The sequence below is a fragment of the Martes martes genome (assembly GCF_963455335.1).
Source record: "Martes martes genome assembly, chromosome: 7".
In the NCBI taxonomy this organism is placed as follows: domain Eukaryota; kingdom Metazoa; phylum Chordata; class Mammalia; order Carnivora; family Mustelidae; genus Martes; species Martes martes.
In genome coordinates this window covers 130,167,860-130,191,471 of record NC_137894.1, presented here as the reverse complement: position 1 = coordinate 130,191,471, position 23,612 = coordinate 130,167,860, and the positions used below count along the sequence as shown (strand labels likewise).

At 56.8% G+C, this 23,612-nt stretch overlaps 1 protein-coding gene across 1 annotated transcript in view; it reads right to left on the bottom strand.

Moving 5' to 3' along the window:
• LTBP2 (latent transforming growth factor beta binding protein 2) overlaps nt 1–23,612 on the bottom strand; it is a gene marked incomplete at its 5' end in the record, with an annotated part of 100,177 nt that overhangs the window by 12,807 nt on the left and 63,758 nt on the right. Inside the window, 11 exons of the mRNA XM_080808133.1 lie at nt 607–726; nt 5,386–5,505; nt 9,842–9,970; nt 10,626–10,754; nt 12,965–13,078; nt 13,788–13,827; nt 14,955–14,974; nt 15,913–16,128; nt 16,329–16,493; nt 19,557–19,679; nt 22,778–22,852. Coding sequence (XP_080664259.1) covers nt 607–726; nt 5,386–5,505; nt 9,842–9,970; nt 10,626–10,754; nt 12,965–13,078; nt 13,788–13,827; nt 14,955–14,974; nt 15,913–16,128; nt 16,329–16,493; nt 19,557–19,679; nt 22,778–22,852 — 1,251 coding nt within the window. The remainder of the gene's footprint in view (nt 1–606; nt 727–5,385; nt 5,506–9,841; nt 9,971–10,625; nt 10,755–12,964; nt 13,079–13,787; nt 13,828–14,954; nt 14,975–15,912; nt 16,129–16,328; nt 16,494–19,556; nt 19,680–22,777; nt 22,853–23,612) is intronic.

The window sequence follows — 23,612 nt, the reverse complement described above, 5'->3', positions numbered from 1 at the left end:
CAAGGGCCTGGGAACTGCCTGCCCTCCCCAGAGCCTCAAAGCCTCTATTCACAATTCAGTCCCTCCTGGCATTCTGAACCCTGGGCCCTTCTTCCTGCAGGGACTGAGGGGAAAGAACATTCCTTCTACAGCTGACAAGCAGCCCCCCTGGGGGGAGAAGAGCCTCCCCCCTGTTCAGGTAGGTGTTGCTGTTCAGACATTGCTGCGGAGCTGCCGAAGAGCCGAACGCCCCTCCTGCCCATAAGCCACGGCAGGACTTGGCTGCCAGCTCACACCACCCAATCTCTTCCTGAGATTCTGGGCAACTCACTCTTCCCGGCAGGATCGGGCCACAGAAGCTCCTGGGACCTCGGGCTGTAGCTCCTGGATGGACATGCCCGAGGAGCCAAAGGGGCCCCCACCCAAGCTGATTCAGAGGGCAGAGCAGCAGTCACTGAAGCACACCCATGTCACGGCCAACGTCACACGGGAGCCCAGCCAGGTCAGGGAGGACAATAGCCTCCAAGCCACTTCCCCCGGTCCGTCTCTTTCCCTCCCCGTGTGTGGGCTCCACCAGAGGTCCCAAGGCCAGGCAGCCCTCTCACTGCCTCGGTGAGCAGCCCTCACCTACACAGCTCCCGCTCTGGCCCCGGTAGCCCTCCTCACAGGCGAGGCAAGTGTAGGAGCCGGGGGAGTTGACGCATCTCCCTTCAGGGCAGGTGCCAGGGTGACGGCATTCGTCGATATCTGCAAAATAACATCCCCTCCCTCGGTCATCCCTGGGAGCCACAGCACGTGGGTGGCTCTGCGAGGTGGGGGGAGGGATGCCGGGCTCTGACAGATGGAAAGTAGGAGAAAGTGAGGGCCGTCCAGTGTTCCCAGCTCCACCTCCCACCCACTGTCCTGCATGGAAGAGAGAGAAAGAAGAACTTTAGAAAGGAGACTCCCTGGGTGGGGCAAGAGGCCGTGGTCACCACTAGCTCTGGGAGGGTGGGAGAGCTCTGCTTTATGAGCTAGGCTCCTGGGAAGAGCCTTCGTGTCTGTCTGGGTGCATCCCACCCTCTGCATAGCTGGGATCTTGCATGCGTCGTGCAGCAGGTCCCGGAGGCCCCAGGACAGAGAGCCGGCTGGGCAACGGAGGCAGAATGGGCTTTCCTGCACCAGGAGAGGACCGAGGATGACCCCCAGTCTCAGAGGAGCTCCAGACTCCGCGGCTGATGCAGAGTCCTGGGTGGAGGCTGGCAAGGCTTCTTGGTTGGAGAGTTTTGTTCCTGCTGAGAACCACTCAGCACCCAGTCTGGTGAGGTTCAGGAGAGAGTCAGAAAGGGTGAGCCTGGGCACCAATCAGACAAGCAGGGGAAGAGGGGACCCGAGGAGGGAGAGGAGCAGCCAGTCCAGGGAGAATGACAGCAAGGAGGAGGACAAAAGACAGAGAGAGACGGACACTGTAGGCAACGTTCTTCTTGACTCGACCTGGCATACCCGGAAGTCCATCACTCAGGGCACACAGGGGATGCACGCTGAGTTAGGGAGGTCTAACACAGGGCTTGTACTCGGGGTTGGGACTGCGGGAGGATGTGATGTGCCTCTGGCTCAGTGTTGAGGCTCCCAGGCCCTATCTGTGACAGATGATTGACCTCCAGAGGAAATGAAAGGATTTACTCTTCCTAAATGGTAATTGTCATTCTCCTGGAGGAAGTCCCTGGCTTAGGCAGCTTCGGAAGCCCTCCTGCCCAGGAGGAAGACCTACTCAACACCCATGGAGGCAAGCCAGGAGGCAGGGCCAAGGGTCGGAACACAGGCCTTCTGCAGAGTGCGAAAGCCAGCAGCTGTTGTTACCGAACAGGACACGGGCCCTAATGTGAAGAGCGAAAATGAGTCTCCCTTGAGGCTGTTTGGTCTGCAGAAGTCAGGTCACATCAAAGCCCTCTGTCCCAGGGAACCGGGACCCTCTCAAGGCCAAATCTGACCCTGGGGGTCTAGAAGAGGAAGAGATACACAGGGCAGGTGTTATTCAGGTGGGTATCTGCAAGGAGAGAGCCAGAACCCCGAGGCAATCTCGGGGACATCGAGATAAGGCTCATCTCTACAAAGAGGGTAGCCAAGAGCCCTTGGTTGGGCTGTGGTGACCATGGGGTAACCTATTCTAAGGGTTTCTGGAAAGACAGGGATGGAGAGAATGAGATAGAGGAGGGGGATGAAAGGATCTAGGACCACTGACTTTGGCCATCCAGGAGACAGCAGCCAGCACCATGGCCTCAGGGCCTTGGCCTAGGTACAGGAGGAAGATGGGCAAAGCCATTGGGAATGATAAGCAATCCCTGCTTCAGGAGATAAAGAGGCAGAGGTGAGGACACTTTTCTAAGACCACACTGAGAAAAATGAGGTCTTTGGATCTCTCCTGCAGGCATCAGGCAGTGCAGGAAGGGGGTTAGATTTAGTGGGAGCGAAGAGCCCTGATGTCTGTTCTGGGCACATTCGTGGAGGTGGTGCACCCAGTGTCTTAGGCTGGGCATGAGGGGACTCGTGGTACTGATGCTGTGTCCCAGCTCTCCCCCTGCTGGGCCAGGAGTGGCCTCGTGCCCTCTGGCTCTTTGTGGTTGGGTGGGACCAGGGCCTTAGTGCCACTCAGGAGCCAAGAAGTACGTCATTTACGAACCAAAGCATAATCGTGAGCCCTCTAAAGAGTGCTCTTCCTTTTTTCCATGGACACTGGCCACATTCAAGATACTGGCTATTCCTTCTGGCGAGTTCTAGAGTCTAGAAATGTCAGCATGATCCCCAGCTGACCCGTGATGGACACGTGGCGTTGGTCAGATATAAACCTGGCTGTGTTCTAAGCCATGAAGGCTGGAGTTGTTAATGCAGCGTAACCTAGTCTGTCCCGGCCCCCCACTGCTGGCCTCCTCCCTCAGACCAGAACCCCCGCTGGCGATCACTGTATGGGAGAGGTCTGTGAGCACGCGGGAGAGGGAAGGCTCTCCCCAATGGGAGCGGACGTCACAGAGCCATCTGCCGAGCCCATTGGAAGGCGCTGGATAAAGATTCCGGATGAAGCCGATTTTTCTGACTTCTGAACGGTCCAGTGTTAAGGGCACAGATTCTAATGTCACCAGATACCCTGGGGCTTTTCCACCAGTCCTGCTGGTATGTGGACAGGAGCCAGATCGTTCTGAATAGACTAGGGTTTGACTTTTAATCTAAGATTACTGTATATTTTGGTAGGTTTTCCTGGCTTGGTCATCGGGGGCAGGAGCTATCTGTCTTACTTATCGCTATATTCCTAGCCCATGGCTGGGGCACAGCTGGCATGTTTGCTCACCAAAGAATGAGACCACATGACTAAAGCTTCACACCCTCTTGTTATGAGGCTGCTGAAGAGACCCCAGAAGACCCAGGGAAAGAGGTGGGCCAGGGACCAGCTTGCCAACCTGTCTGTACCCTGGGAAGACCCTGGCGCTTCCGTAAGCAGGACTTTAGGCTTTGCATGGGGGAAATGTAAGCAGGCCCGTCCCCGCTCCTTGTGAGAGCACAGGGTGCTCCAGGGCCAGAAGCTTGGAGAAATTTGGATGCGGTTGGGGCACAGGAAAGGCCTGGCAGTCTGCACGGGGTCTAAGCCCTTTTCATGGGAACCCAGAGTCCTGGTACGACAGAGACTTTGCATGGGCCACTGTCCAGAACATCCGGGCCTTCTACCAGAGACCTGAGTTGAAGTGGACAGCAGAGTGGTTTCTCAGCCGGAGAGAGAAGAAAGAGGGAGAGGAAATTGACCGGGCCCGCGGGGTGATAGCTGGGTCTGTGGTTCCTGATGGAAACCTGGAGAAGTCTGCAGGCTACATCAGGCTGTCTTTGAGCAGCCTGAGTGTCCGTCCGGGGCCGGCAACCCATCCTGACCTCCCAGCTGCTGTGTGCGTCTGAGAACTTTTCCTCCTGGTGAGAAGGGGACAATCCAGAGGCGTGGACTGGAGCGTGGGGGGAGTCTAGAGGTGAAAAGGAATGGGGCCCTCACATAGAAATGCTACCGCCGGGTACTGCAGGTCTTGTATGTATTGTCTTACTTGGTCCTCACCAGGGCCCGTGAGATGGTTCATGGTTTGCGTTTTTAGGTGTCTAGATGAGCCAAATCCAGGCCTGTCTCCACCAGAGCCTATGCCTATAATGTGGACTGGTTAGTATAAATCTGATCTTTTTAATGTCCTGGTATTTTCTTGGTTCATCTCCTTTAGTTTTATTATTTTTTTTAATAAAGTCTAATGTCAAATTGTCATGTTGTCATGCTTAAACGAGGTAATCTATCTATTATAGGTAACCTGTAAGTCCTCACACAGCTAGCTCCCGGCACACAGAAGGCACCCATCAAAAGCCAACTCCCTCACTCTCCATTCTCCTGGAAAATGCCAGGCTTTCTGACTCCATCATGCTCATGAGAACAAAGCGTACATTTTGGCTTTGATCAGGGGCAGGCCAGGGTGTTAACGGGAGAGCACCAAGAGGGAGGCATTGAGAGGAGAAGGTGACCCCCGGGGGTGCAGATAGAGAGCTATCTGTCCTCCACCCCCAGCTGGCTCTCGCCTTTGCTAAGACCTTCTAGGACTCTGGACTTGACTTCCCTGGTAATGGCACTGGAAAGTGGACACCTCCCTTCGCAAGGTATTCACCTCCAGGACCCTTTGAAACCAGGCCAAGTCCTGGCCAGGTAAAACCTGGAGGCTGGCAGGTGGCTAGTCCTAAACTTGGGTCAAGGGCAGGATTTCTTTCCAGAGGGAACCTTGCCTTACCCAGCTTCATTCCTGTCTCAGCCAGTCTTAGCATATAGCACAGGCCTCCTGCAAGCCTTTGACACCCCAGCCTGGCAAGGAGGGGGCGGTGCTGCCAGGAGCTTGCAGGATAGTAGCAGCTTCCAGCCAGCCTGGGAGGAGCCCACACGGCAATGTTACGGCCGCCTTTTGGCAGGGCCCGGGAAACGGCATAAAGATCGGGGCGCAAGCATTCATTCTTCACTCGTTCACTCGTTCAGCTGGTATTTGCTAACATTTATCCAACACAGGACATTCCTCCGGTGTCTGCACGTGAGTCATCTAAGGATGGGGTCCAAGCCCGAGCAGCTCACAGCCTAACCAGCATTAGCAAGCGGGCCCGGGTCACAGCCCCAAGCTCCTCCCAGAGAGGTCAGTGTCTCCTCTGTCATACAGGAGAGCGGTGTGGCTCAGGCGAGGGCTGTTTCCGGGGTCTTACGTGTGTAATGTTGCTTGAGCTCCCCTGCTTTGGGGGGCAGATGGGAGGCCATCACGGAGGGGGTGCAAGGCCTCGCGAGGTCCAAGGCAGAGACAAGCTGGAAGGCAGCGCCTGGGGAAGGACCGAGAGGTGGTGGGGTGGCCGGCTGCGCTCCCTTATCTCATTTCTTACCTTGACAGTGTCCCTTCCTGACCATGATGTAGCCCTGGTCACACTGGCAGTGGTACGAGCCCTCCGTGTTGGTGCACCGTCCCCCGTGGCACACCTCGGGCTGCTCACACTCGTCTATGTCTGTGAACACACAGGGAAGTCGTGAGTTGGGCCAGCCCTGCAGGGAGTCCTGGGGCATCGCTCTGGAACACAAGGACGCCATGCTGAGGCCCTGGCGGGAAACGCGTCCCAGCTGCAGCCATGACTGGGGATGACGGGGGGTGGGGGTTGGGGGCTCCCATGGCAGGTCTGAGACTGATTTGGCTCAGGCCTCTGCAAACCCCCAAGGGCCTTTCTCCCCGTGGACGCTACTTTGGGGGGCCCTTGGGGACCCTCAAAGCTGTCTCCTCATCCTGAGACAGGGGCTACTTTTAAGGTCAGATGGCATGATCTGAGGCCAATAAAATCCTCTTCCTGACCCCTGTTCATCCTCCAGAGGCCTGCTCCTGGGGTTCCTAGGGGCCTTCCGAAAATTAGGGCTTTACGAGCCAGAGAGGAGCATCTCAGGCAGCTGCGGATCCTGTGAAGTGGTTTATGCCATCGTCCCACAGCGTCCCTGTGCCCCATAGCAGCTCAAAAGCCCGACCCGGGTCATGGCACTCCCCTGCCTACGCCCTACCAGCGGTTCCCTGCCATTTCTACCTGGCTTGCAAGGCCTCTGCCACCTGGCCCCAGGCTCGCTTCGTTTGCTGATCCCCACCGGTCCGGCCACCGAGCCCTTGTTCACACAGACGACCCCACGTGGGGTATTTTCTTCTCCTCGATGGTCAGCAGTCCTACCCCCATTTCAAGCACTGGTTCAACTGACCAGCTCCAGGTGGCTTTGGCCACTCCCCATTCCTTGCCCACACATCATATTAATGGAGGATTTACCTTAGTCCCCCCCCCCGCCCCGCCCCCCGCCCCCCAGGCACTGGTTCAAACTCTCCTCCGGGTCCCTGTGCAGATTAAATGAGATAATCCAAGTGGGAGGCCTAGCAGAGTGGCACAAGGTAAGCACTGAAGAAACATTAGCTATTACTACTCTGGCATTAAACCCACCCTATAAATCTGACCTCCTAGGCCTAGCATGTGAGATCTTTCATGATCTGGCCCCTGTCTGCTTCTCCCACTTTGGCCCTGCCTTCCGGCCTCAGCCACACAGGACCCGCTTCTGAGCTTGGGCGTGTGATACTCTCTTGCCCCGAGTGGCTTCCTGCCCCCGGGGCTGGCTGTCTCCAGCTCATCTCTTAGGAGAGGTTGACCTCTCCCCACCAACCCCTATGCCCCTTCCCAGGGTTCCCTTAGGACCCAGCCATTATAGTAACTGTTCATTTACTCGATTTTTTTCTCCCCAAGTGCTGAGAATGTCCCTCATTATCCTAATGTCCTCAGTACAGAACCCCCAAAAGTACCTGTTGCGTGGATGGAAAACTAACCATGTGGCTATGGACAGTATTTTTATCTGAGCAGAGCTTTGTAACACTGCAGTGCCCAGCAGACTCCCCAGCAGAAGGTGTAAACCGCCCCCTGCCCCAGGCCCGGGACTGGAGATTCTGCCCAAGCAGCACCGGAACCTGCATCTTAATCACTCTCTAGGCATTTCTGAAAGAACTAGTCCTCTCTCTGAGAAGCTGTGGTCCCAGTGGGAGAGGAAAGGGAACTCAGAGCCAGAGCCATGTGTGGGCCCTTGATGAAGAACCCGGACGGGGGATGAGGCTGAGAACACAGACTTGCTTTCTGGAGAAATATGGGCAAGGGAACAGAAGAAAACAGAGCTTAAGGCCCATAGGAAGACGGACTCCAGATGGATTCAAACAGGCTGTAAAAGGTGAAACTCTAACTTCAGTGAAAGAATGTGCAGGAGGAGGACGCCTGGGTGGCTCAGTGGGTTAAGCCTCTGCCTTCACCTCAGGTCATGATCTCAGGGTCCTAGGATCGAGCCCTGCATCAGGCTCTCTGCTCAACAGGGAGCCTGCTTCCCCCTCTCTCTCTGCCTGCCCCTCTGCTTACTTGTGATCTTTCTCTGTCAAATAAATAAATAAAATCTTTAAAAAAAAGTGTAGAAGGATATCTTTGTAGCTTACGTTTGGGCAAGGACTTCTTAACTCAAGCCCCCAAAATATAAGAAATAAGGCAAAAAGGTGAATTTCAACACATGAAAATTAAGGATTTCTCTTTAAAAAGGACCTGTGGGTAAGGTTAGTGGAAGGGGGTGAAATGAGAGACTTGCAACATCTACATCCAGGCACAGTATCTGTGATGTATAAGGGACTCCCAAGGCCGCCACAAGAAAACCAGGAATCGCTGGAAAACTGAGCAAAAAATAGGAAAGATCAGGAAACTCAACGCCTAATGTATTAAGAGATGCTCACACTTATTAGTAAAGTAAATGTTTTAAAAATATCTAATATTCAAATAATTTATATTGGTCCATTACTTATATTAATTTTAATTCCAGAAATGGTTATAATTTATTATGATGATTAATATTAATTAATTAATTATATAAATTAATGAACTAATTCACACATAATTAAATAACGAGATACTGCTTTATAAGGTTGGCAGAATTTAGCAAGTGGGTGTTATCCTGAGTAAGGTCCCAGCAAGTGGCACCGGAGCCCTGCTGGGAGAGGCAAGGGCAGCTACCTGGGGCTCCCTCCCTAGCTGCTGGGGCCAGCAGACAACCTGGCCCAGTGACCCCACTCCCTGAAGCAGCCACAGCTTGTCCCCAGCCCGGTGCCCCAGGCTGGGCCTCTGGCTTCCAACACCTGCCATGCAACAAAGCCCAGAGAAGCCCCCTTGTCCCCAGCCTCTCCCCTCACAACCCCCACGCTGTTCCAAGCTGCACTGCTGAGTCAAGTCCCAGAAAGCCTGCTCGTGCTCTGGCCACCCTCTGCTTACAGACCTCTCCTGCCGCTCACTGCCTGCAGGACGGTGTCCGAACACTTCAGCCAGGCACCCCCGGCTTCACCCACAGGCTCGGCCCCTGCCCTTTCCTCCTCAGACCCCACACTCCAGTCACACTGGATTTATCATTATTCCCACTGCCCTCTGGTGAAATGGTTCCCTTTCTCAGGAATACTCTGCTTCCTCCCTTCCTTCCCGGAGCGTGGAAGGGAGCGTGTTGGAAGCCAACTACGCTTTGGGTCCAGAATGACTTTGATTCTGTTTCTAGCTCTGCCCCAGCCAGCTATGAGGTCCCGGGGATTTGGACTTCAGTGCTCTGAGCCTTGGTTTACTGACCTATAAAATGGGGTAAGGCTGGGGTGGGCTGATGAGCTTGATGGGACGAAGGGCTTAGGACAGTGCCTGCATTGCGAAGCGCTCACGAAATGCTGGCTGGGACCCTTCCGCCCCAGCCCCAACACTCCCTTAGTGAACTCGCCTGCACCTTCCACGGAGAACCAGTGGCTTCCTCGCCTGGATCCCACGCACCATGACGCGCTCACACCCAACTCACTGCAGGAGCCCAGAGCTCACATGGAGCCTGGCTTGCACGTGCTTAACACTTGGTGCCAGTGAAGGTCACGTGTAATTCCCTCACTCTCATTAAGTTAGCTGGTTTTCGCCTCTACTCCCCTTTCCTCCATATCAGGGCACCTGCACGGCCTTGGTCTCTGCAGACCGGATCTTCAGGGGATTAGGACCTGGGGGCCGTGGTCATGAGAGGACGCCCAGCTTCCTGATCTCCAGGAGGGAGCTGTGAGGGAGTGCTGGGCTGTCCCAGTTGGAACCAGCCACGTGAGCCTCAAGGACAGCAGTGCCATCCTCCGGGTAAGGCTTCCAGCTGGGTTATGCACCATAAGGCACTGTTTGGAAAGCGCTGCCTCATACCTCTGTGAGCTCACTCATAAAAACGTACGCAGAGGCTGTGTATCTCGGCGCAGATGCTGGATATTCAAGGATTTAGGCTGGAAGCCACTTTGCCCAGGGCCCTGCGCAGGGGGCCACACCTCCCCAGGGAAGCACCAAGACTTGCAGGCTCTCTGAGCTGTGGGGGGACCCTCTTGCAAAGGCACTCCCGCTCCCCTGTCTCCCAGGAGTCCCAGCTCATGTCCTCACACTTAATCCTCCTGACCCAAAATGGAAGCAGCTCCTAGTCACTCAGAATTCGGGGACTAGGCTTTTAGTTTTCATCTCCAGCCATGTTCCCTGACCCCCTCACACTCTCAGCTCCAGCCACACCTCCTTGAGACCTTGGTGAGTGTTGCTGTCTTTCAGGTTTGAACCTCTCCTTCCGGTCTGGTCTCAGCGTAAGGGTCGGCTTCCACTCGGGTCCAGGTCAGAGCCCGGAGTCTCTGTCCTCACAGCCCCTGTGCTCCACACACTGCGGTGCAGTAGCTGGGTGCTGTGAATGCCCGGACCCTCTTCCACCTCATCACTCTGTATGGGGTCCTGGGCCCATCCCAGGGATGCAGGCAGGCTCGCTTACCTTGGCATTCCTGTGTGGTCCCTGAGGTGGCCAGCGTGTAGCCAGGGTAGCAGAAGCAGGAGTAGGAACCCACTCGGTTGACGCAGCGCCCTCTTCCCGCGCAGGGGTCCCTCAGACACTCATTGTCATCTGAGCAGAGGAAGGTGGGGAGGGAGGTCAGGGGGACCTTTCTTTGGGCACCTCTCATCAACCTGCCCATGCTAGGAGCTGGACTGGGGATGGTGCTGTGGGTCAGGGAGGGGATGAGGGAGGAGAGGAGGCCGGGGACATGAAAAATCTCTAAGGCTGGGGTCACAAAGTCTGCCCATAGGGCCCACTCAGGCATCAAGGGGCTGGGGCAGTGGTCAGGCACTTCCTTCCTGCCCCATGCCGCCCTCCCCCAGTGGCCCCCTGATCACTTCCTTTCCTTCAAGACACAGTGGATGTTTCTCTCTTGTGTCAAATTCTTGAGGGGTGGGGATCAGTGGAGACATTTCCAACTAGGGTAGGCCTTGGTCTGCTCTGTAGGCAGCAAGATGGCTAGTGGGGGGGGTTGCTGATCTCAGAGGTAACGGCTCTAGGCACTGGTCAGGGGCCTCTGGGGGGGCTTCCCACTCTCCTGGAGTCCTGAAGACTCATCGGACAGTGCTCCCAGAGACTTGTTCTCCCAAGGTAAGGTAGGTTTTGTCTGCAGGGCTAGTACTCTTCTTCAACTCATTGACCACACAGCACCACTTGGACCTTCTGCTGGACGCTCGACTCTGTCCCCTGCCCCTGAGTGGGCCCAGGGTGCCCCAGGGCGTACCCGTGCAGTAGGCCTGGCTGGGGTGCAGCTGGTAGCCGGGGCTGCAAATGCATCTGTATCCATCCGGGAGGTTCACGCAGGTGCCGGGCCCACATACGTTGGTGGCTCCTGTGGCACATCTGTCGATGCCTATGGGAGGCAGAGCAAAGCAGAGGTTATGGTGGGGTGAGGACAGACAAAGGCTGTGGAGTAGGATGGGGAGACTGTGAGGGCAGGGCACAGGGGCCTCGGAGGACCCCCAGAAGCCTCGCTCCATTCTTGGCTGGACCCTCCCATATCCATGTTAGCATGGCCTTGTGTAAAACCCCATGGCCTCCCAGGACCCCAAGTTCCAGGACGGAGCTCACAGTAGTGTGTCCCTTTGACTAAGACCCAGTGGGCTCCCCTGGCCCGTGTCCCAGCAAAGGGCCTCCCTGCTGATGCCCCCAGCCTGCCCTCTCCCTGAATAAGGGCATGGCTCCCACCCACAGTCTTCCTTCCACAGAGCTTCCTTCCCCTTCCCCCAGACAGATAGAGCTGGTAAGTAGGGTGTTGAGGGACACCTGCCAGAGGGAGAAAGGAGAGGGAGTGCTGGGGCCAACTGAGCGGGGCCTTGAATGCCATGTTGAGACGGGCCTCTGAGAAAGGGGGTCATGCAAGGTGGGGTATGACTGGAGCTATCTCAGAAAGACCATGCATCCTGCCATGCCATCTTGCTCAGAAAGGCAGCAAATGGCCAATGGACTGGGCGGGGAGGCACAGGGGGCTCTTCGAAACCCACTGAAATAATTCAAACAGGGGCTGCCCTGTGTGGTGGTTATGGGGTAAAAAGTAGGAAAAGTGGGGAGACATGCTGAATTCAGGAACAGTTTGTTGACTTGCCCGGACTCAGCACTGAGACCACATAGAGGCTAGCTTTTTCGAACTGCGTCCTCAACAGTAGAAAAGTGCCTGGCGCTTAGAGTGTGCTGACTGGACATGTGATCGAATACGTAAGAGGCGCTGGCAGCCTGGTGTCTGCCCTGAGATCTCTGACATAAGCCCACCCGCCCCGGGCCCCCCACCCTGCCCCACAGTACGAGGTACCTCTGGAGACCCAAGGGAGGGGACGAGGCCTGTGTTGGTCCACAGCAGGGCCTCACGGCCTTCACTCAATGGGCCTGTTTGCAAGGTTACCCTGTCCCTGGCCTGGCTCCAAGTTTGCATCAGCACAGGGGCCTTGTGGGGACCCCCTGCCTGGTTCTAAATATCTTCCCAGAAGGGTGAGATTGGGGGAAAGCAGGGGAGAAGGAGGATTAAGCTGTGGGTGGTGACTGCGAGGGAGGATTCTGTCCCCCCAACGAAGCTGAGAGCTGGGGCTGAGCCTCGCCTGGGCTTTCCCTCCTGCTCCTCGGCCCTGTCCCTGCCTCCAGACCCACTTTCCTTGTCAGAGAATCCCCAAGGGAGTGCCTTAACCCAGCACCTCTTGCCTGCCCAGCAGAGGGGGACAAGGACCATCCCTGGGGCAGTGCACTAGGCACAGAGAGAGAAATTGGGCCTGGGAAAGGGCAGCAGGACACCCTGGTTCAGACCCAGGAGGGCCAGCCCCCTTCTCCACCCCACACTCTCTAGACTGTTCCACTGGGATGCAGGGACTCTCTCTTTGCCGGAAGAAATCCAGAGCTACCCCTCTCCCCTGAGGTGAGCTTAGTCTGCGAGGTCAGCCAGGCCCCGGCGAGGGCACACGTGAGGGCACACGCACATGAGGGCACGCGCACGTGAGCGCACACGTGCACAGGGAGCTGCTGCGGCATCACCAGCTTGGCTCCTCTCGAACCAAGTCCCCAAACAATGAGCCTTTGAGGAGGGCACATTCCAGAGCAAGGTGGATTTGCCAGGCATTGCCCCCACGCCGCACACCCTCACCATCGTGGCCGGCAGAGAGGGGAACTCGGGCCCCAGACAGTTAAACAACCTTGAGAATAGAACCGCTTTCCTTCCCGAAAGCCGGCTGTCCCTGTGGGCAGGAGGCTGCCCGCTGCCAGGGCTCTTGGCCGACTCAAGGTCAATGGCCGGGGCAGCCAGGCTCCCGGAGGCTCCTTGCACTGCCCTTCCTCCGGGGGGCCCCAGAAGCTCCTAGAAAGCCCCGGAGAAAGAGGCGCCCCCAAGCCCTCCCTTCTCTTTCTCCTCCCCCGCTTGACTGGTGCTCCTGACCGGACTCCTGGGTTCCCGAGGGCACCCCGTGAGATGAAGCCAGGGCCGCTGAGCCTGAGCGGGAGTTCACTGGAGGCCGTGTCTCTGTGGGCGAGGCCCTGTCTCTGTGGGCGAGGCCCTGGAGCTGGCTCTGCCCGGCCGCCCCCCTCCAGGCCAACTGCAGGTACCCGAGGGGCCCAGGGCCGCCAGCCCCTCGGCGGCAGTGGTCACGCGCTCTTCGTCCTGGTGGTCTGCAATCCCCTGGCCAGGAAGGGGTGGCGTTGGTCTTTCTACAGCATCTCCTGCAGGGGGAGGGGGTGGGGAAGGGAGAGCAGCTGGGCCACGGCCCCTTGGCCACCCGCCTTCCCATCCCCTGACAGCGTCCCCTCCAGAGATACTGGCGGTGGCCCTTCCCTCCTCCTGGTCTTCCCATGGGAGAACCAGGCGTGGAGCCTAGGGCGGCTCAGCCCTGCGCCTCCTAGGCTGCTGAAACTTAGCCTGGTTCCAGGTGCAGTCAGAGAATCAGAGAGCTCTAACGGGTCCCCGAGCACATCTAGTCTCAGCTTCCATTTCGCAGGTCACGAAACAGGTTTGTGACAGAAATGGCCACTGGTTCAGAGCCAACCAGCTCGGTGGAGACAGAGCCCCTGGGCAGTGCCCCGTCCCCAACTCCAGTGACCCTCAGCAAGCTGGGGTCTGCAGAGCTCGAGCTGTTTCCCAGAGGAAGTCGGGCCATGGGGGAAGGGCTCTGGGGACCTGCTGGGCCCCTGCTTTAGCCTGCAATTCCGCTTTGGTAGTGGCACCGTGAAAGGCAGAAAGGGTGCTGTGGCTGGGGAAATATTTGCAAAACAGCTCGGTGTCTTTCACTGACCTTGCCGTGCCTTGGGTGGATAGGGCGCCCCGAAAAAAGCACTCACATGTCACCCATCCACGACCTCATCAGATCTGAGCCCCGTGTGGTGTGTCCTTCCCTCCCTTGTTTTCAGGGAGCCACTAAGGGCAGGGACTCACCTGGGACCCAGGCAGGTACTTGGGTAGTACTGGCTGTGACCTGTGCAGACATAGGAGAAGGTCACTGTTGGTTCCTTGGTCCCCCCACCGTGACATGCTTTCTCCCACCACACTCACCCCTGCCTCCAGGCTTCCCGGCCACCTCACTTACTCACTTTCTCGTTCCTTCTAGCTCTCAATGAGTTCTTCCTCTGTGCTGGGCACGCTGCCAGCACTTTATGCCCCTGGTCTTAACTAATCTGCTCAACTAGCCTAGGACAGTAGGTTATAATGATTAAGGGAGCCAACGTCTGCGCTGTGCCCCTCACTGTCACATCAGCAATGCTTGATGATCGTCCCAATGCCATGAGCCCAGATAAAGCAATAGAAGCTCGAGGTTCACTAGCTTCCCCGGGGTCACAGGACAAGGGTGGTGAGGCTGAGACCCCAGGCCATACCTGGTGTCCCTCACCACAGCCCGCAGCCAGTGGTGGTGACCAGGAGGAGAGAAGGGGCAGAGGATGACAGAGGGTTAGGGGCACGCTGGGGGCTGTGAGGACACGGACGGAGGACTCTAGTCTGGGAGGACAACACATGATTCCCCAGGGAGAGAAGCAGCTCCCTGGAGAAACCATTTTGGGGACAGTCAGGTCTGCAGGTAGGAGGGACAGGGGACAGGGTAGGGATTGGCAGACAGGTAAGGGAAGAAGCAGGTTCACTCTTCCGGAATGTTTTTCTAGGAGGACATTCGGTTCTTTACAGGGGAATCCTGGGCACAGGGAAGGGCATGGAGTGCTTTGAGGCCATCCACAGCTGTTTCCACTTCCCCGCAAGCCACCCCCACAGGAGATCTTGAGGTGTAAGCAAGTCACGCTCCGAAAGTGCCGAATCCAGAATTAATCTGGAACCAGTTCTATCTAGACCTTATCTGCAGAGCTGGGACGAACGGGACATGTTCTTACCTCCTTTCTGAAGGCGACCCCCGAGAGAACACTTGTACAAGAGCTGGTCTCACTTCCCTTAGGGTAAAACCAGGTCTTTGGATGGACCCGCCCACTCCAGCATCCCCGCACACAATCCCTCTGTCTCCCTTTCCTCTTTCAGGAGACACTGCCCTGCAGCGTCAGTGGGGACCCTCTCCCACTCCCTGCCATGCTTGCCCAGCCCCTGCTGGGAGGATACACTCACCTGGCCAGCCTGAGAGTCTCCTGGGAAGGAAAGGCGAGAGCATTAGCTCAGGGAGGAGCCTGGCTGCCTTCTCCCCTCCACCCAGGTCTGGAGGGCCTACAAGGTGGCTTCCTCCATGAGAGGAAATCTCCAGCCTTCCTCTAAGGCCTCAGGGATAAGTCCCACCCCTTCCCGGGTCAGTCCACCCATCAGTCCTAGATGTAACCCTCCTCTTTGCTCTGCCACTTCCTCCCTCTCAAGCCTCCCTGACCTGGGTTATAGCCCTGGGGAACCATTCTAGAAAGAAAGGAGCTGCTCCTGGCCTGGCCAGGCTCCAGTTCCCATGACGACTGGGGCTCTGTCCTGACTTCCCTGTCTGTCTGTTCCAGATTCCCGGGGCAATTTTGGCCATCACATAGCTTTCCTGGTCTTAGTATGTCCTTGGACTCCTGCACTGTGGGCTACCGGAACCTGAGTGCGCTTTCAGTATGGTTTTTGGGGGGCCCGGCCCGGACACCTTGGCCTTGTCTTTCTGGCCCAAGCCTCCTGGGCCCCTGGTCATTGAGCTGGAGTTGGTGCCTCGACTCTAAGGCCAGGGAGGGGATCTACAGCCTCGGACTCCCCAGGATCTCCCCACCAGCTCTCAGGCCTTGCAGCCAGCACTAGCCCAGAAGCAGCAGGGCCGGGCACGGAAAGGCCTGATCAGCTGGGGCTGGGGCTGCTGCTGACCTCTCCCACTTCCCCCGGCAACACGTGGGGTATGGGCCTCTTTGATCCCACATGTGAGGGGAAGCAGGGGAGCCCTTCCCAGCACGCCAGGCGAGGAGGTTCCTGGGGTCGGGTGCTACTGCTCTAAACTCCCTCTCCAAATGCTCCAGAGCTGGGAAGCCAGGTATCTGCCGGGATAAATACCCAGAGGCTCTTGGGGGGTTGGTGGGGAGCAGGGGAACACCTCAGGCCCCTCCCGCAGCCCAGATACCCTTGTCAGGGACGGTCTCGGCCTCCAGCCAGGTGTCAGTGACGCCACGAAGCTGCTGCCTCCCCTCGGGCCCAGGCGCGGTCCCGTAGCTCCTCAGCGGGTGCTCCCTGGAGGGCCTGGCCAGTTCTTCCTCCTCCGCCTTCCTCATGGCCAGGCGGACATGTGAGCTCGAGTAGGTGTAGCCCTGGCCAGCGGGGCAGATCTCCCCGAAGGCCTCTGCAAGGTCAAGGGTCAAAGGACAAGCTGAGAGGCACAGTTCCTGAGGGAACCCAGGGCCCTCCCTTTCCTCCGTTCAGGGGGACAAGCAATTGTGGCAGTGCGGGAGGAGGGACCCAGGTTGGGGTGAGGAGTTGAGCAAGAAGGAGGGAAGACTAAACTAAGGGTCTGGCTTGGAGGAAGCCCCTTGGGGGCCTTACCTGTGCCGGGCAGGGGGCATCTCTCACACTGGCTGCCCCAAGCTTTGCCCACCCGGCTGCAGCAGCAGATCTGCTTGGTGATGCTCTGGGCCAAAGGCAGGGTGCAGGTGCCAGGCCCCACCGACCGGTAGCACAGCCCCTGCTGCATGGAGATGGCCTTGTCGGCTGCAACAGACACGGCAGTGGGGGTGGGCAGGGGGCCGGCCTCGGGGAAGGGCAGGGAGGAGAGGGGCAGTGGGTGGGAGCGGCTGCTGGCAGTGCACACCTGGCTGGCCTGGCCCGAGTCTCAGTCTGCAGCTCTGGGCCTTGGAAATGCTCAAAAGAATGTGGGGAGGAATGGCCACAGGTGGAAGGCTTCGGGATCTCCTTGTGTTACCTACTGGAGGGGCCCCTTGACTCCCACCCTCCCGTGGAAAGACCGAGGGCAGGAAATGGGAATGTGCGGGCTTGTCTCCAGGTGCTGGGTTTGCAAGTGTTTACAAAAGCCTGCCACTGGCCTGGCGGCTGTGCTGTGTGCTCTAGGGCCACGGTCTCCCTGGGAAGATGAGACAAGGTGCGAGCCAAAGGCCTGATGGGGAGCTTTGAGGACAGGGACCTTATTTTGGCCATCTCTGTAGCGCAGCACCCTGGGCAGTGTCTGGGGCTTGGGGACGCTCAGTAATGCTCACTGGACCCATGTGCATGAATCAAAACGCTGTAGGCCACCGAGAGTGTGAGCTATGCTGGGTTTAGATGGTAACAATACTACCAACATTGTCCCCCTTCTTGTCCTTTGAAAGTGAAGAGTGAAGACTGTCCTCTTGTATATCATCTCAGCGGAGGATGAAGAGCTCACACCACATGGAAACAGACCAAATTCCTTGTCGGGCTGGATGAGGGGATGAGGGATGTGTGGAGAGGACAACACACAAAGCTAAGCAGTTGATGACCCTGGGGAAATCCAGGTCAGGGCCCAGGACTCAGCAGGCCAAGTTCAAATCCCTGCTCCAAGATCAGCCACATGACCTCCCTGGGATTTACGTCTTCGTGCGTCAAATAAGAATGATGGTAATGCCATGGGGAGGAGACACCTGTGTTTCTTCCTGCTCGGCATCCATGCCCCTGTATTCTGGTGAAAGCACCCTGGTTTTCCTATGGGATCTACCCTGTCTACCATTCTGTTCACGTAGAGTGGAGGCTGACCCTACTTCCTAGCTGAAAGAGTCCATACCCCTGGTCATAGCGAGTGGGTCAGGGATGGGCACTTGACCAAGTGGACCCAATGCTAATAATCAGCTTTGGGACTTTCCCTGGATTATTACAAAAGAGATACTTTTTATTTCTCTATTTTTAAATTGGAGTTTTCTGGACTGGGAGATGTAGGCCTACTGCCTGGTGGCCACCTTTGACAGAATTATGAAATCAACACAAAGGAAACAGAGCAAGGGGCATCCCAAAGACACTGTGTGCGCCTGGATCCAACCAAGCCTGAGGCATACCTACTCTTTGACTTCCTAGTTGTGTGGACCAAGGAATTATTTTTACTTACAGTGGTTTGATTTGGGGTTCTGTCATCTGTAGCCCAAAGGCTCCTGACTAATATAGTTTTAAAAAAAAGTTTATTTATTTGTTTGTTTGTTTGTTTAAGTAATCTCTACACCCAAAGTGGGGCTCAAACTCATGACCCTGAGATCAAGAGTTATACGCTCCACCAACGGAGCCGGCCAGGCCCCCCCTGACTAATATACTTTCTTCACGATGATGGAGGTGAAAGTGCCTTGTCAAAGGTCATGAGCAATTATTGGTCAGTCCATGAGCCTAGGTCTCCAGGTATAATCTCTGCTCTCAGCAGTCACTTCCCTTGGGACACTGTAGGAAATGGCCCAGTCACCTTGAGCCCCAGGGTGGAGGTGACCTGGCTGTCCAGGGAGGCTGCCCCAGCCCAGAGGGGGGCCCTTGTAGACCCGCTCTGGTCAGCTGGTAGGGAAGAGGGCAGAGCTCAGAAATGAAGTGGAGTGGGTGACAGCAGGGAGGGAGACAAAATAAAGAACACCTGGGGGCCACCTCTGCCTCCTGTATTAAGTTAGCATCTCTTTCTGGCACTAATAAGTAAAAGTCACTTCAGGAGTTAAAAATGTCTGTCTGAGACAACAATCTAAAGTGGGGGTGGGATGAGGAGAGGGAAGGGCTGTATGCCCCTGAAGGCATCGGTCACATATCCCTGCCTCCAAGAAGTTTCCCCGAGAGCCCTCGGACACGCTCTCCCCACTCTGGCCTCTTACTATCTCCTCTCCCTGGACACACGGACTGGGTCCCGTCTCATCCTTCCTGTCACACGGGATGCTCCTTCTGGGTGGCGCTCGAGTCTTGCTTGTCCCGTGGCTTCCCCAGACCCAGTACCTGGTGGTTTGTGGACTGAGGGCCTGGCCAGCCTCGGGGAGCTCTGCAGAGCTGGGGGACAACCTGACCTGGGCTGCCCCATCACAGATGCCAATCAGGACTGGTTTTATTCAGTTCTGGTCAGGCCTCCCTGCCCAAGGAGAGTCCTGTCTGGGCTGTGGCGTCAGCTCTGCTCTCTGGGGGCGCTGCCAGCCGGGGCCTCTTCCAGCGGGAAACCACAGAGGCCCTGGAAACAGCTTCCTGGGGTGCACACACACAGGCACACAGTGTGCACACACACACAGACACAGTGCTGATATGACCAGAGACACGTGTGTATTCATGGATGCGGACACATTCCAAGCCACGAGGGACCCCAGGTTTGTAGAAAGGCCTGGGGGCCGGGGGGCAGCACCGGATGTGCCACAGACAGGCCCTTTCAGGAAGGCCTGTCCGCAGTTCCGTGATCAGGCTGCCAAACTCAGGCCCGGAAGAGGCAGCCACGGCTCGGCCAGACATCGCAGCAAATGCAACACACATCTCCCCAAGGTAATGAGGCGGCAGATGGGACAGAACGGATTAGAGAAAAAAACAGAAGTAGAAAATCCCAAACTGCAAAGCCCCTAAAGACAGGCCAAAAACCCAAACTGAAGTGCTAGCTGTCTCCCCTCCAGCAGGGGGGCTTGGTTTTTGTACACTGGGTACACTGTACACTGTACACTATACACTTTTGTACACTGGTTTGAGACACAGACCCTGGTCTGGGGATGAGACCTGGGGGAAATGACTGCTCTGGGCCTGGCCGATGGACCCCGAGGAGCCCATCTCACCTCCCAGTGTCCCCCACCTCCGGTCCCCACCGACACTTACACACGCAGCGGCTCCTGGACGGGTCCAGCATGAGTCCTGGCCCACAGGTGCACAGGTAGCTGCCCCTGGTGTTCACGCACTCCGAGTCCTTGCACACACCCAGGCTCAGGCACTCGTTGATATCTGTGGGGTTGGAGGAGGTGAGGGAGAGCCTGCCCCACCCAGGCCTCAGGGAGGGGAGGGCCCGGGGTGGAGATCTTCCCAAAGGGACAATAAGAGAGCTGCCATCTATTAAGTGTGGTCCCTCTCTCCGTGCCTCAGTTTCCCCATTCATAAAATGGGGACCTTATTTGTAACTACCAGATGGTCTCATTAGGAGAATAAGACAAGATGAAAATTGCAAATCACTTAATTCCGCTCACCAGTAATAATGATCATAATGTCGAGAGCTAATGTTTCTTGAGTGCCTATCACCGGCCAGGCACCATACCACGTGGCTGACACGTGGTACCTCATTGGGTTCTTACCGACAATTTTATCAAGTAGGTCCCCGTGGCTTCATTTTATAGATGAGGAAACAGGGTCCAGGAGTAACTTGCCCAAAGTCACTCAGCTAGTGAGGGGCGTGCGGGGATGCAAACGGGGGGAGCAGATAAGGAGACAGTTTGGGTTGGAGTGGGGAGAACCATCTGCTCCGTCCTTCCTCCTCAGACTTCCTTGAGGGCCTCTGCAGCATCTCCACGGGACCCTAGATCTCGAGACCACGTCCAAAGTGAGCCGCGGGCTCAAGGGAGCCCAGCAAGGACAGGAGGCAGGAGGATGGAGGCAAGCGCGGAGGGGCAGAGGGTCTGGAGGGCATGTTTCCAGGAGGCCGAGAGGCCTTGGGCAGGCCACACACAGCCTCCAAGACGAATGGATGCTTGTGCTGTTCTTCAAACAAGGGAGTGACATTGGCGTCCTTTGTCATCTCAAAAACATTTCCTTCTTCCTGCCAAGGGGAAATCCCAACCCTCACATTCTAAGCTCCAAAAAGTCTTGGTGACCGTGCCATTGTTGATGATGGTGAGTAGGGAAGATTTGTGAGGGGCCCCCCACCACCAGGGCCAGGACACTAGACAGGGCGTCACCAGAGTCACCTGCTCACCCATGGGCTTCAGGGAAAGTGGCACTGAGCACGGGAATGAAGGGGCTAGAAGCTGGCCCAACTATCCTCTGGCAGGACACCCTTTTGGTGGGGAGGTGCCTGGGGAAATGCCACTGAGCTCTGGGCAGGGAGCAGGCCCATTTGCCTCCGGACGCTGGATCTAAATCTGACTTGCCTCCTGGAGGGGCTCCTAAGCCCTTGCACGGTATCCAGTGCCCTTCCCCACATTTCCTCAAAGCCTGTGGGGGCGCAGGCGGCTCTGATGAGGCCCTGGGATGCCTGTGTTTTCTCCTGTGGCCACACAGGCTGTCCTCCCGCCAGCCCAACCCTTCCTTTGCGTGTGCTCCTCCCTCATTCTGGAATGCCAGCATCTCCTTCAGCTGGTCACCTCGACTCACTCTTCACGCCCAGGTCAGCCGTCACCTGAAGCCCTTCTCCTACCCTCCCGGTCTGGGAAGAGGCGCCTACCATGCCATCCCACAGCACCCAGGGCCTCTTTCTAGCAAGAGCACTCCTCCCGTGGTGCGTAATTGCTTAAGCGCCTATATTCACCGGGGGCAGCCATGTTTGTCTGTCGCTGGGTGCTAACACCCAGCACAACACACGCAGTTCCTGACAACAGCCCCAGCTCGGCCGTGGCAGGAGAGAAGGACGGAGAGAGAGAGGACACATGCCGGTGTAGAGGTGAACAGGTCCCCTCCCAGATATGGAGACAGGGGAAGGGGGGGAGGTTTAAAGTGTGGGGGCTCCTGGGGGCGGGCCCTTTGGCTTCCTGTATCCCTTGGGGCTCAATGGATGGAGGACCGAGAGCTCCTTTGAGATCCTGGGAATAACTTTAACCCTGTGCACTGGGAAACCTGCCAGGAGGAGAGGGCCCTAGGGACAGTTTAGATATGAATGGCCCTACTGTACCCTCCAAGGGCAAAACTAAAGACCTCTCCACACCCACCATCCTGTCTACTAGGCCTCTTTGCCCCCAGGGGAGTCTGACCTCGGGCTGGGTCAGAAGGCTGCCCTTTTGCCTGGTCGAAGCACTTTATCCATGGGCCAGAAATCCCCTTTGGGCCTGGCACCCCCCAGGCAGACAGCCTAGCCACCCCAGGACTTCCTCAGATCCCTCTCTCCTGGAGAAGCCTCCAGGGGGACGGGTGCTTGGGAGGCCATTTGGGTCAATGTCCTGTCTCTAACCCAGCTTCATTTCAAGTAAGCCATACAGACAGCACTGTATCCAGTTGTCCAACGGGGAAGCCGCCTCAGTTCCCCCACTGACCTCTGCCAGCCCCTGGAGCCTCCCGGGGGAAGGCTTTGCTCATCTCTCCTACTGCCAGACCCACAGCCAACAGGGGCTCCCTGCTCCGAGCCTGAGCTGCTCAGTGGCAGCAGCTGCCCCTCAGTGAGGGTTTCTGGACGCCCCAGTCATCCTGGGCCCACGCACCATCGCCACTGGAATTCCCCATAGTGGCGAAGCTGTAGCTGAGCCTGGCTTCCATCCCTCTGTCCCAAGGTGCCTCTGGGCCTTGCCCCTCTGAAATGCAGAGTGCCCGAGACCTCAGTTGGCTGACACCGTGTCAGCCAGGCCAGCAAGACCAGGGTCCGTGCTTAATGGTCCCCTCTTTCCTCCACCTGTACCTTCCCTCTTCCCCCTCCTGGCTGTGGGAGGTGATTTGTTGGGGGGAGTCCCCAGAGGTCCCCATCAACTCAGGCTGACTAGATCCTGAAGTCAAAACTCCTCCCATTCCAAGGAGACTGGCCAAGGAGGTGAGGGGATGTGGGGACTGGGACAGCACCCGCACCCGCACACACAGACCCCACATTTCTAGAGACACACCTGGTTCAGGTCCAGTGGGGACAGGTGGAGACAGGAAGAGGGACGGGCTCAGCTCCCAGGCCCTTTCTCGCTTGCTCTCTCATAATCCCCACAACTTCCTGAGGCCCCTGGAACCAGTAGCCGCCACAGCTCCCTGAAGCTGGGGCTCAGAGGTGCCCAGTGAAGACCACTCAGTGCCACCACTCCTTCTGTCTGGGTGGGGGGGCGGGGGAGTGCCCTGGCATCCTCAGGCCTTCATTATCCAACTCCCTCCCTCCCCCCCCCCCCCCCCCCGCCCCAAGTCCAACTCTGGCCCCGGGTCACCCTTACCTTGGCAGTGAGTGAGATTCAGTCTCTTGTAACCTTGGGGACACTCCAGCTGGCCATTTTCAATCACCGGGGAGGCTGAGGAGTAAAGATAAAGACAGATCTCACTGCAAGGCCCTCGGGCTCCCCTGTCACCCATGCTGAAAGTGGGGTGCCACCGACTCCACGGCTGTGAGGCCCTGTGCCCCCAAGTCAACCCTGTGGGGAGCTGCGCCCCCTTGGCTACAGTCCCTTCCCTGGCTCTCGCCGGGTTACTCTTGACCCGCCTCGCTCCTCCTAGAAACGTCCCTCAGCGACTACAGTTCTCGCATAGAGTTAGAACATGGCATACAGAGCAAGTAAATGTACACTCCAGTGGAATGAAACCAGTTTTATTTATTAATTTATTTATTTAGTATTTTGGTTGTGAAGTAGTTACACCTCTGTAGGAAGTTACAAAAAATAGTCACAGAGAGGTCCCTCGTGCCCGGCACCCAGTTTCTGCTCATGGTTCCATCTTCCGTAACTATAGTTGTTTTCTTAGTTGTTGTTGTTTTTTTTTTTTTCCTTAGTTTTTAAACCTGCAGATGCAACACTTCACAGTCTAGTTCTAAGTTTAGTTCATTTCGCTCCTCGGTTTTACCGCTGCCACAGCTGACAAGTTACCTCAGCTCAGGACGGAAGAAACTCGCGGTCCACGGCCCGTCGTAGAAAACCAGGCTCTTAGGTTTTCACTCCCTCTCACCAACTGTGTGGTTGGTAACTTTCCATCTCCCCCGAGGCTGGCTAGTTGTTCTTACAAATGTAAAATACATTGGAAAAGGCCACTTGTCAAGTTTTTTTAAATGTGCAAATGGAC